Consider the following 13,467-nt stretch of genomic DNA (forward strand, 5'->3'; position numbering starts at 1 on the left):
CTGGGATTGTTCATACTGTCGCAGATAACATGAGAAAGTAGCATCATTTATACCCTTTTACGTCTAAAAAAACAAAAGGCAATATAAAAACACGTTACTACAATTTGTAACTACAAAAATTCGAGTTTGTTTCATTTAATATCAATAAGGAAACGTAAGTTTAATGACGTAAAAGAATAAACTGTTATTTTATTTGAATGTTTATCTATAAAGGTCAATCGAACTAACGCACACATTTGGTAAATATTATCTAAATTGTAGGTATTTAAACTAATTTTTAGTACTTTTATGCGAGTGTCCTAGATAAGCGTATTCTTATTTAAAAAGAAAAATTATGCAAAGTACAAGAAAAAACAGACAACTGAAAAAAACGGCACAAAATAGTAGTGGCTTTTATCACCAACGTTTAGTTCGTTTTAAAAGTGCCAATAGGACAAAATTTAGCATTATTATAGGCAAAAAATATTGAAATGCCAACAAAATATTAAAACGTAAGCTACATTTTTCTCTTATTCACGCAACAAATTTTGACCAGGAAAATTAATGTCATATGTGTACCAATGGCGACCTCTATATAAAAGTTTCAATGCAATTTACCAAATCGAGCCTGGGTCGAGTTATTGAACTTGCTAGACTCTTTTGTTAAATTAAAAATAAAACATATATTTACGGCTTATCTTACACAAAAGGCAATTTATGTTTCCTACACATTTTTTTTGACTTAATCAAAACAAAAATTCACCTCGTGATGTCGCTAGATACAACAAACGCACGTTTTTACCAAAATTAAAAAACCTAATAACTAATTTGCTTATGCAGTTTAATTAATCATTCCTTACTAAAATAACACTCTTAAGATCTGTAGATGACGTTAAAAGAAAAAAAGGAAGCCAAGGATTTAAAGAATAATGCCAAAGAGCAAAAAGAAAAGGGAAAAAATGAATCCGGTGCTGCTAAAAGAAGACGAAAAAGAAAAAAGATAGTTTTGCCTGATCCCGAACCTGGTGCATTTGATTCAATGCTTACAAAAGTACCTGAGAAGAAAGCAGAAAAGAAAAAAATCTCACCTGACGCAAATTCTGAAGAAGATTCACCACACCTCAATAAAACAAATGTAAAAAAAATCAAACCTCCAAAAAGAAAGAAAATAAAAGTAACTGAGGAAGATCAACCCGATCCTGAAGAATTAGCTCTTACTTATCTTAAAACTTGGAAAAAAAATCGAGCCAACTGGTCATTCAAAAAAGTAAGACAGGTCTGGCTGCTCCAACATATTTATGATGACGAAAAAATTAGCTCTAAAAATTTTAAAGTATTACTCGATTATTTAAGTGGTGCAAAAGGTGCTGCTAAAACCAAAACCATAGAAGAAGCTGAAAAACTTTTCGCTGATGCTTCAGGCACTGAAGAATTAACTGTTAAAATACAGAGAGCCCGTGATATAATTCAACATTTAAGATAAAAAATGCCAAAATCTGTTTTTTCTATCACAATTAGTAACAAAGAAACCACAAGTTTTTAATTTTCTAAAATTAAAATTAATTCTTATATTGAATTTGTTTTAGTACTTTTAAAATGCAAAAGATATCATTTAATCATGTCACAAAAAATGTATTTCAGTGCACAATTTTGGTGAATTTTGTTACCAAGGTTTTGTGTATTTCGCTAACCATGCTGTAAATTACAACTTATATATACCTTACTTAAACGTTAAACAATAAATTACAACTCACCTTACTTAAACGTAAATGTTTAAATAAATAAATACTTACTTATTTAAATAAAATTTTGACATGTGTATGAACTGTATCTTCAATAGACATATATACATTTCTTACTGTACTAAACAGCCTAAGTAGATATGCTACACAAATAAACCATATTATTTAATAAAACTTTGGTAGTAGTAAAACATCACCCAACAATACATAATAAAGCACATTTTTTGACAACATATATTGCACATCTTCGCCCTTGGTAGCCAATGTACTTTTAGCTATACCATTCCAGAAATAATAAAGAAAATGAACACATGAGTAAGAAAAAAAGAATGCACACACGAAATCCAGCGTTGTTTTTGATCGCCTAAAAATCATAGAGTTATTTAGAGAATGTAATATCAACTTTCTTCAAATTTTGTAAATTTTAAAAGCAATTATTTTTACCTCTCTTATTTCCTCATTTCCATCACCGACATTTTCTGAACCTTCAATAACTTTTTCCGCCACTAATTCAATATCTTCTTGCTGTTTAAAAACCTAAAAGAGTAAGAAAGAAAAGTAAGCATTTTGAATATTTAATAAAAAAATACAGACACATTTGTAGAGAATATAATGAAAAATAGAATAAAGATATAACAAATTTAAATACCTCTTCACTAAACATTTCTTGAAGTTTTGCAATCTCAACCACTTTATCCTCAATAGCTTTCACTTCATTTATTGTACTGTTCATGTCTTTATATATTTGAGCATTTTCTTGTTCAAACTTTAAAAAATATTATTTTAAAAAATCCAAAAAAAAAGTAGTCTTAATTAATAGTAAAACACTATAAGATCAATTCTTCATCTCACCAATTCTTCATCTTCAGTTTCTAAGCTATCATCACTGTCAAAGTAATATTCGGTTTGATTTGGAAGAGAGTTGGTTGGAGGGTTTTGTGTTTGATCTTTTCGATTGGTTAAAACGTTATCATTTTCTGATTTTACTGTGACCCCTTTTTTAATTGTTTCGGTTCTAACCATCGACCTTTTAAAATTTGTAAAAATAATTTAAATATAACTTGTTATAAGTAACTAAAATTTAGAAACAAAAAAAATTTTAATAAGCTTACATTCTCTTTTTGTCGACTACTTTTTTTACCCAAATTGCTCGCTGTTCACTATAAAGTTGACCTACAGCTCTTAAATATTTACTAATAAGTTCAAGGGTGAATTGTTTGTGCTGACTGGCTTGTGAATTTTCATTAATTTCTAAAAAATAAATAAATTGTTTTGCAAAATGAAAAATTTTCCACAAAAAATTTAAAATGTGTTATAGCCTATATAATTAATAAAATTAAATTTTAACAACTAATACATACGTTTATTTTTTAAATCTTTAATAGCGCTTGAACAACTCTTTAGGCAAAGTTCTGATTCCTTATTAATTTTGTCTCTTTCCATATCTGTCATATTTTCACTGCCAACCATCCCAACATAAGATTTTCTTGTGCTTAATAAATGGTCCCTCAGTTTAGTGATATCTGATACCTAAATATATGACAAAAATCCAGCAATAAGCATTAAGTGAAATGCTATATTACGTATATTACTTTTCTTCCATATAGTTGTAACATCTAAGGCCTTCACTACAGTAGATTTTAGGTTTGATACCTATTGCGGCATGGTTTTTCAGAGTGTCCAAAAACCAATTGGCAAATTAATTAATGGGCGATTACAATTTATAATATTACGAAATCCGAACTCACCAAAAGTAATAATTGTAACTCCATGTTTAGGCAGTAAAGTTGGTCTAATTACATGGAGAATTAACAAAAATAGCAATGCAACCACAATACAAAACACGATACTGAATTAAATCGATCAATCTTTTACACCTAAACTTACTATAGTTAAACTTTCTTTTGCAAACAGGGTCCTGGGTGGAATTGTATAATTTAACCTAATAGAAGATTTGGCAGGTAGTCCAGCAAATTCTCTGTTGGATTTTAAAATTTTCAGAAAATCTGGAGTGCGATTTATCATCTTGATTTTGGGTGGAACACTTTTTAGAATAAAAAATTAAAACATATTTTTTGTTTATATATATATATACTGTAATTAAAAAAAAATTATTTTTTGTATGTAGGTAAACTTTTTCTATTATTAAATATTTTCATTTTAAGAAATTGTGAATAAGTAGGTAGTGGTTCTTATTTTAACAAACATGTTACTTTAATTGAAAATGACTGAACTAGAAAACCTTAATGAAAACATTTAAATGTCAATTCACAATAGAATTTCTATTCATCATCAAAAACATTATTTTCTTGTCTAATTTTTGATCGGACAACAACTCGTTTTTTAATTGGGTTTATTTTAGGCCCGTTTCTTCCATCAACTCTTTGCTTGAGTCCGCTATCGGGGCGAATACCAAACTCACGACTTTTTACTGCACTTCCCCATTTAAATTGATCATGTTTAATGTTAGATACTTGACCTACAACAGCAATGCACTGCGGTTCGACCGCAATTTCACGTTTTGACGGCATTTGAAGTACAGTATTACCCTGTTCTCTATGTTTGATCACAATACATTTTGCTCCGGCGGATCTAGCTATTTGTGCACCCTTTCCAGGCCGAAATTCAACCGAGCAAACTTCGGTTCCTGTAGGCAGTAATCCTACAGGACATGCATCACCTGGTTTCATAGTCTCTTTGCTATTTAAGTCTCCATTGTTTGTTATTAAATCACCAACTTTCATTCCCTCAGTTGCTAATATCCATCTTCTTTTGGTTGGCCCAACTGTAAGTGCTATATACCCGGACCTATTATCGTCCTCCATAACTTTTATGACCTTTTCTTGATAAATTACTTTGTTATTGACCTCTTCTTCAGTCAGGCGATTTGCATCAACCCAATACCATTTTCGTTCCAACCCACCTCCAATTTTGGCTGACCATTTTTTTCCTGGAACAATGTTCCCGTCTCGTGACTTTATAGGCATGCGGCCACCTGTCCGGTAGACTTTTAATGGCTTAATCGTATATTCATCTTGTTCCCATAACTTAACAAGCCGATGTCCATATCTTCCGCTAACGACAGAAGTAGTGTGCAAGCTTTTTGTTAAAACTTTGTTCGATTTAAATAAATTTGATCTAATACTATATGTTTTCAGTAGCTTTAACATTATGCTAGTTCCTACATTGTTCGCCATTTTTAAGAAAAATCAGTGAGTGTTAAAATTCTCGTGCCAAATAGCTCCAATGTGGCAACTAAGGTAGTTATTTAGATGTGTCAAATTTTTATTAATTTTTTTTTAATTATCCTCAAAAGTTGAATGCCTAGTTAACAGCTTAACCCTTAAAAATAAGGTAGTTTTTCTACACCCAGTTATCTAAAAATACCCTTGCTATATTACAATTTTTTACGATCTTGACTATTTTTGTGCATTGAATATCAATTAGAAAAACTTAAGCAACAGGCTTTATGGCAAATACTAGTTGCCTATATTTTTTTTAAATACCAAGTTGTTATTTACAGTTAAGGATTTTTTACACTGTTTTGGATAGCAAAAAGTTCTTGGTGTTACTTTAATTTATTTAGCGTCCACCATCTATATAACAAAGAATGTTACAACGACAAAATAATAAAACTAGAAATCCAATTCGCCATATTCCGGTTGATCAAAACGTGATTTACTAAGATGCTAGATCTGGCAAAAATCACGACATGTTATACACCCCTTGTACAAATCGCCCTTTGGACTTCGTTTAAAAAGAAAACTCGGATTTGGGTTTTTGATGTTTTTTACAATTTCAGCAAAATCTTCCGTGTCCATGCTAGGCTCGCTAAAAAAATCATCTGTAACAAAAACAAGGCTGATTAAAACAAGACTGACTGATTAAATAAACAATTTAAAAGTGTTAATATTTTTTAGAACTTTAATATTTTTGATAAGTTTTTAATTATTTTAATATTTACCGGCACTTCGCTTCTTTTTTCCCGAAAGCAAAATCCCGCTACACATCCTGCAGATTGTAGGGCAGTGTTTAACATAGATTCGAAATCTCGTTTCAAGATCCGACATTTTGTCAGCCGACACATGAATAGAAACGAAAGAGACCAGCACGACCAAAAGAGCCAAAATCATTATTTTTGCCATATTGCTCTGTACACTTTGGTAATTTGTATAGTTCACAAAAGAAATAAGACTTTGAATGCTTAATCTTTAAAAAGTTTGGGCTTTATATACACAGGCCTTCTGTAATAACAAACACCCAATTAATATTTATATGTCCTATGCAGTTTTAATTTTAGTTTAATTAAATCAAATATTCGCCAAATTACGCACTAGTTCTCTAATATTTCAACAAATTTACCAATTAAGTGAAAGTTTATACCATACAAGATTATTAAGCATTAAGTATTAATATTTTTGTGCAAGGGAATAAATATCAAACTGTAAATTAATATAGCATCCCCCCGGAAAAAAATTAATTAAAACATAACCTAAATTAAAATTTAGTATTCCAAGTTAAAATACGTTTGTAAAATTTTGTAGGTATAAAATTTTAACAAAATATATTTTGTACAACAAGGCCTGTTGGAAAATTGCCCTTTAAAGCTAATAAACTCATTTTAAGAAGGTGTTCGTTGATGAAGCGGAAAATATTAATCTTGAAAAAAAAAGAAAATCGGCTTTTGTGGCAAATACTTGCCGTCGTTACATTCCAAAAAATTTGCTTAACTTTTGTATTCGTGGTACAGGTTTAGAGAAGAATGATTTGAATAATACTTTAAAACAAAAGTGTATTGGGGTCTAGGTTTACAGCTAATTTTTTTGTAAACATAACTAATAAAATGTTTATATATATTAAAAACCCAGACTCTTTGTTGTATAAACATCACTGTGCAAAACTTAACATTTTATTGTGATGAAGAAATAGTTGATAAAATTAATGACCTTGTTTTTAAACCCCCGCGCTGAAGATTTGCATATTTAAACTTTTTTTACCTAAACCATGCAAACCCGATTACTAAACCATAAGAACTTAGCAGAGACAGTAGGTAAGTTAAATTCCGAAAGGATTAAAATAACACTTAAACATAGAAAGTCAAATACAATAAAACAGTAAGTTATATTGGTGTTTAAGATAGTTTAGTATTAAAATGCCCGGCTCATAGTTTATTAATTATTTTTTTTCATTGACTCGTTATATGGCTGTAAAACTTGACATACTTTTGCTTGAATCATTTTTAAAAATTTTGGTAGATTTATTAGGTTGTTAATTACCAATTTATTAAAAGTGAAATAGCTTCTTTAATATGAACTTAACATTTTAGTTTGCTAAAAAGTTAGACGTAATAAAATAAAAACTGTTTGGATAGTTGTGATTGTGGCTTGGTATGCATTTGTAATGCTTTTTTGGCTTAAATCTATCACAAATCCAACGTAAGTATTTTAAATAAAAATACAAACAAATTTAAAAAAAAGACTAACATACAATAAGTTAAAAATATCTAGCTACAAAAAATTATAAAGAAACTAAGTATTTTGTATTTTGTGTTTTTTTAAAGTGTTTTATCAATGTTTAAAAAATAATTTTAAAATACAAATTATTATTATAAAATCGCTTCGGTTTTTCGAATTTAAAATACAGGCACAATGCATATAAATGTGCGTGTGTTTTTACTTAGATCTTTAATCCAATATTTTTTAGAATAATGGATTTTTCAAAGGATATAAATGAACAAGATATTACCTATGAAAAAAGAAAAAGTGTTGAAATGAAAATTGACCCAAGCCATGAGAATTATTCAAATCGAAGAAGAAAAATAAAATTTTTTTTGGAACCATATAAGGTTGTGAACAAGGCTTGCCAATCTTTGACATGCTATAAAGAAATGCGTAAGTTGCAAAAATTTAACATAAATTAAAGCAGTAAATTTTTAGTAATTTTGTTAATAGTAGTTAAGCATTTTAATACAACCAAACTTATATGTATGTACAGGTAATTATTATGTAAGTTACCCTTTAAATAATTAACAAACAAAAGTGAACGGGAAAGAGAACACAAAATAGATAATTTATTTTAATTTCAGTGTTTTAAAACGCATGGTTACTTTTTAGTAATTTAAAAAAACACGCTAAAACCGCACCACGTTATTGTTTTACTTTACATATTATTTTTGTGAAGGTTTTTCTTATTTACTATATGTAGCCTATATTTTTTTTAAATATATTTAAAACACACCTTATATTTAATAGAAATTTAAGTAATTACATAACGAAAATATTTGTAACAATTTACCTTTGGCAAAGAGTAGTTAAATTGATTTTTTTAATTTGCTAAATAAAGAAATGTTATTTAAAGCATTACAAAATTAAATAAAAAGTACCTAGTGTATAAATATTTACAAACCACCATTGATATATTAAAATACACAAAAATTCTTAAAAACTTAAAAAATGTTTCGTTTACTCAGATGATGTTATCTAACAAGGTTTATTTTTAGACGTGATTCATACAATGATTATATTAGTAAAGTCATCCTTAACACATTCCTACAACAGAGACCTGATACGCGGTACTTGGGGCTCGTTTACTGTGGTAAAACAAATTTACATTGACACTGTATTCGTTGTTGGCAGAGGCGAACTCAATAGCGCCAACATGCGGTCAATTTTTGAAGAGAATTCAATGTACGGCGACATCTTGCTATATGACGGGCCGGACGATTATAAGTACGTTAGATCCTAACGAATATTTTTAGTTAAAATAAAATGTCGACAAATAACATTGTTTATCTGTAGGAATATTCCTTTTAAAACACTGGCCGGCATGCAGTGGGCTTCAGACAACTTTCCCAACAACTATCTTTATTCGTCAGCGGATGACGACATGCTAATAGACGTCATCAGTTTAGTAAAAAGCATCGAAAAAGCCTTCGTTACTGTAGTAAATAAAAATTGGCCCGAATTTCCTCTTATATGTGGATTTGTAAAGGGACTGGGTGAACAGCCTGTAAGAGACGAAGACAGCATTGATGGGAAATGGGCAATTGAGAAGCACGCTTTTAAGTGGCATGTTTTCCCGCCCTACTGCCATGGCGGACTTTACACTACAACCGTCTCGGTCGCAGGCCAACTCTACGACTTATCACGTGACGTCGAATTACTGCGGCTTGATGACGTGTGGATTACGGGAATTCTTAGACGAAAGCTTGAGATGCCGGACGACATGGTTTTAAACTACCCAAAAAATAATCGTTTTCATTTTACTAACTTTAGTAAAAATGTGACCGGTAACAGTATATTGTATATAGAGCGCTGGTCTAAAATGTATGATGAGTTAAAGGCATTTAGACAGGAGACATGTGAATGTCACAAGGGCGACGTTGCCATTGACTTGTGCTCGTGAAACGTTACACAAATATATTGTAAAAATATTTACAGAAAAATCTTGTTTTATATATTAACTGTAAAATATGCTTTTTTACCAACGAGCTACAAAAACATATTTTCCACTATGTAGGAAATGATTGTATAGGTATACAAGCAGTTATATTCTAAACATGTATATACATAGGTTATATTTGTTTCTGCATTTTGTAAAACTATTATGAATGAAACATTTTTTTTTAAGAATTAGTGTTTTAATAAAATGTTAGAAAGGCAGTAAAAAAATTGAGTCAAACATACGACCAAGAAAACAGATGTGTTCTTGCTAGCCTAAATATAATTAACCATATTGGCAGAAAGATATATGGGACGTCAATATTAACTTTTGTGACGTAAATTTATATTGAAAACGACCTCTTTAACAAGTAGACACACCACCCACAGTTTAATGTATTAGCCACTTTAAATGCCATAGTATTTGATATACAAAATAGCTATAAGTGTTAAAAATCGGCCCAATAAATAGTTGAGTAAACAAAAGGAGCAATATTAGATAAAAAAGGGCATTTCTGTGTGAGAAATACAATTACGCTAAAAAGTTTTAATTAGAAGAATTAGATTTAAAAATTATAATGTTTAAATATTTTATTACATGATCAGACAAAAACATGCAATGACAACATTTTGATTATATTAAATGGCAAAAACTATATACAGCTTGCCATTGGTATGTGATAGTAATTTTAAACCAAGTTCAAAGCTTGTAGTTACTATGTAGTTTTCTTAAACAAATATGTTTTCGATAAAGATCATTAAATAATAAATAGAAATGGCGAAAAACAAACTGTGTTTGATTTGTATTTGCCTATTTATAGTTTTTGCTGTTATCATTTTTCAGTACAATACGGAATGTAATTAATTTGCTGTTGCTAAAAAAATTTGTAAATCCAAAAACAACAACACCAATCAAAAAACTTGTTGCAAAACCAGTAGAATCAGTCACCTCAGTAGCATTTAAGTCAAAACGCACTGAATTTGTGATTCTATTAACTCAAATGAGATCAGGATCAAGTGTTGTTGGAAAACTGTTCAATCAAAGAACCGACGTCAGTTACTTTTACGAGCCCGTTTTTCTATTTGGAGAAAGACCATGTAACTCTCAGCATCTTAAAAGAGTACAAGTACTTGAAGAAATATCCAAATGTCAGTTTGATAAGCTGCCCAAACTTTATGATGAAGCGTTTGCTGTTACAAACAGAAACGATGTTAATGCAAAGTAAGTTTGTACATTAAAATTTAAAAGATTTTATATAATAAATGCCATAAAACATCAATAGTTGTTATTAAAAGTTTCATTATTTGATTGTTAAATAGGAATGTACCAACATAATTTACCCAATATGGCTGTCTAGATTAATCATTTTAGGTAAAACAACAAATGCCTTACTAACATAGGTGCAAAACCCGCAAAATATGCTTCACTGACATTGGAAAGTTTGGATTATTTTTGTCGCGCGATGCAAACATATGTCAACCAATGCCGGGCAATACAAGAAAATGTCCTGCCCCAATTGACCCAGTTGTGTTAGGAAAACATTGCAGAAACAGTTTAATTCGAGCAGCGAAGGTGATTTATTTATGTAACCTGGAATGGCTTGTGCCACTAATTAACAGTGATGAAGTGAATACTAAAGTGGTTAACTTAGTAAGAGATCCGCGGGCAACAATAAAGTAGAATTGGCCACGCACCAAAATCTCCAGATCGAATTAAACGCATCAGGTAATTATTTACCAGATACTTTTTGTTTATTCTTGTTACATAACTTGTAAACAAACCTAACGTAGTTTACATAAGCTTTTAAATTAAATATAACAAGACATTTATAAGATAGTTAGTACATAAGATATGTAACATCATGTACTAATAATTCTATAACAGACAAGCAACAGAAGTTGTCTGTGAACAGTTAAATATGAATGCCATATATGTAAACCAATCTCTCTATGACGTAATACCACGTGACAAATACATGCGAGTCCGGCATGAAGATTTTTCTATGAGCCCGATCGCAACGACTCAGAAGATTTACGATTTTGTGGATATAAATCTTAACCCAGCTATGCGCGAATGGTTAAATAAGGCAACTACTGCAAGCAGCGCGAAAGGAGGCGATCAAGGAACAACACGAAATTCGACTGATGTTGTTTCAGCATGGAGAAGTTATTATACTTGGGAAGAAGTTGTTGAAATTCAAAAAGCCTGCGTTTCTGCGATGGAAATACTCAAGTACAAGATTTTTATAAATGAAGCAGATATGCGAGATCTAAAAATACGTCACTTTTAAAATCCTAAAAGATATATCGTCTACCTATTTTTTATATATTAACATATAAAACTATTGTATGTGTATTTTTGCAAATAAAGAGCTTCAACATATTAAAAACAAACAATGTTACTTTCAAATCAAAGCAAATACTTTTAACTGATAAAGCGTTTAGTAATAAATGCTTGAACGATCACAAGAAAATTCAAAAAATCCCCACTTGCTAATTTTTTTCCTTTTCTGACACGCAAACTACGAGCATTTTTTGTTTGTTGAAGGGTAACTTGAATTTGCACGCAATTTCAATTTCGAAACGAAGTTCTGCCAAATATCAAATCAAAATGTTTAAAAACAAATTATATTGGTTTGGTCTATGCTCGATTCTGTTAGTGACTGCCCTATTGTTTCACTATAACAATGAAAGTATCCTAGATTTGTCAGAAAAATTTAAAAAACTGGAAAAAACAAAAGTGGGCATAAATTTAGTAGAATCAGTTAACACCCCGAGCATAAATTTAGTAGAAACAGTAAACACTCCGCCTGCATTTAAGTCAAAACGCACCGAATTTGTGATTCTGTTAACTCAAATGAGGTCAGGTTCAAGTGTTGTTGGAGAACTGTTTAATCAACGAACTGATGTCAGTTACTTTTACGAGCCTGTTTTTCCATTTGGAGAAAGACCATGTAACTCTCAACATCTTAAAAGAGTACAAGTACTTGAAGAAATATCCAAATGTCAGTTTGATAAGCTGCCCAAACTTTATGATGAAGCGTTTGCTGTTACAAACAGAAACGATGTTAATGCAAAGTAAGTTTGTACATTAAAATTTAAAAGATTTTATATAATAAATGCCATAAAACATCAATAGTTGTTATTAAAAATTTCATTATTTGGTTGTTAAATAGGAATGTACCAACATAATTTACCCAATATGGCTGTCTAGATTAATCATTTTAGGTAAAACAACAAATGCCTTACTAACATAGGTGCAAAACCCGCAAAATATGCTTCACTGACATTGGGAAGTTTGGATTATTTTTGTCGCGCGATGCAAACATATGTCAACCAATGCCGGGCAATACAAGAAAATGTCCTGCCCCAATTGACCCAGTTGTGTTAGGAAAACATTGCAGAAACAGTTTAATTCGAGCAGCGAAGGTGATTTATTTATGTAACCTGGAATGGCTTGTGCCACTAATTAACAGTGATGAAGTGAATACTAAAGTGGTTAACTTAGTAAGAGATCCGCGGGCAACAATAAGAAGTAGAATTGGCCACGCACCAAAATCTCCAGATCGAATTAAACGCATCAGGTAATTATTTACCAGATACTTTTTGTTTATTCTTGTTACATAACTTGTAAACAAACCTAACGTAGTTTACATAAGCTTTTAAATTAAATATAACAAGACATTTATAAGATAGTTAGTACATAAGATATGTAACATCATGTACTAATAATTCTATGACAGACAAGCAACAGAAGTTGTCTGTGAACAGTTAAATATGAATGCCATATATGTAAACCAATCTCTCTATGACGTAATACCACGTGACAAATACATGCGAATCCGGCATGAAGATTTTTCTATGAGCCCGATCGCAACGACTCAGAAGATTTACGATTTTGTGGATATAAATCTTAACCCAGCTATGCGCGAATGGTTAAATAAGGCAACTACTGCAAGCAGCGCGAAAGGAGGCGATCAAGGAACAACACGAAATTCGACTGATGTTGTTTCAGCATGGAGAAGTTATTATACTTGGGAAGAAGTTGTTGAAATTCAAAAAGCCTGCGTTTCTGCGATGGAAATACTCAAGTACAAGATTTTTATAAATGAAGCAGATATGCGAGATCTAAAAATACGCCACTTTTAAAATCCTAAAAGATATATCGTCTACCTATTTTTTATATATTAACATATAAAACTATTGTATGTGTATTTTTGCAAATAAAGAGCTTCAACATATTAAAAACAAACAATGTTACTTTCAAATCAAAGCAAATACTTTTAACTGATAAAGCGTTTAGTAAT

The 13,467-nt window shown here is 30.6% G+C and overlaps 4 protein-coding genes across 4 annotated transcripts; 2 read left to right on the forward strand and 2 right to left on the reverse strand.

Annotated features, from left to right (window-relative positions):
- The first annotated feature begins 770 nt into the window (after positions 1 to 770).
- Positions 771 to 1,921, forward strand: LOC145763835 (uncharacterized). The gene has a single exon (XM_082575372.1). The coding sequence runs from the start codon at positions 866 to 868 to the stop codon at positions 1,460 to 1,462; it is 597 nt and encodes a 198-aa protein (XP_082431498.1). The 5' UTR covers positions 771 to 865; the 3' UTR covers positions 1,463 to 1,921.
- LOC145763829 (syntaxin-18-like) lies at positions 1,806 to 3,778 on the reverse strand. Its single transcript, XM_082575363.1, has 7 exons — positions 3,609 to 3,778; positions 3,083 to 3,251; positions 2,834 to 2,972; positions 2,574 to 2,748; positions 2,371 to 2,487; positions 2,166 to 2,258; positions 1,806 to 2,085 (listed from the first exon to the last, which is right to left on the reverse strand). Exons 1-7 carry the CDS (start codon positions 3,744 to 3,746, stop codon positions 1,993 to 1,995), a joined length of 924 nt encoding a protein of 307 aa, XP_082431489.1. The 5' UTR covers positions 3,747 to 3,778; the 3' UTR covers positions 1,806 to 1,992.
- Positions 3,779 to 3,816: 38 nt separating this feature from the next.
- LOC145763830 (large ribosomal subunit protein uL2m-like) lies at positions 3,817 to 4,929 on the reverse strand. The gene has a single exon (XM_082575364.1). It carries the CDS (start codon positions 4,916 to 4,918, stop codon positions 4,004 to 4,006), a length of 915 nt encoding a protein of 304 aa, XP_082431490.1. The 5' UTR covers positions 4,919 to 4,929; the 3' UTR covers positions 3,817 to 4,003.
- Positions 4,930 to 11,731: 6,802 nt separating this feature from the next.
- LOC145763825 (carbohydrate sulfotransferase 3-like) lies at positions 11,732 to 13,324 on the forward strand. The gene is made up of 3 exons (XM_082575357.1): positions 11,732 to 12,238; positions 12,418 to 12,744; positions 12,904 to 13,324. The coding sequence occupies exons 1-3, from the start codon at positions 11,772 to 11,774 to the stop codon at positions 13,307 to 13,309; spliced, it is 1,200 nt and encodes a 399-aa protein (XP_082431483.1). The 5' UTR covers positions 11,732 to 11,771; the 3' UTR covers positions 13,310 to 13,324.
- The last annotated feature ends 143 nt before the right edge of the window (positions 13,325 to 13,467 follow it).

This window comes from Corella eumyota, chromosome 1, assembly GCF_963082875.1.
Source record: "Corella eumyota chromosome 1, kaCorEumy4.1, whole genome shotgun sequence".
Classification (NCBI taxonomy): Eukaryota; Metazoa; Chordata; class Ascidiacea; order Phlebobranchia; family Corellidae; genus Corella; species Corella eumyota.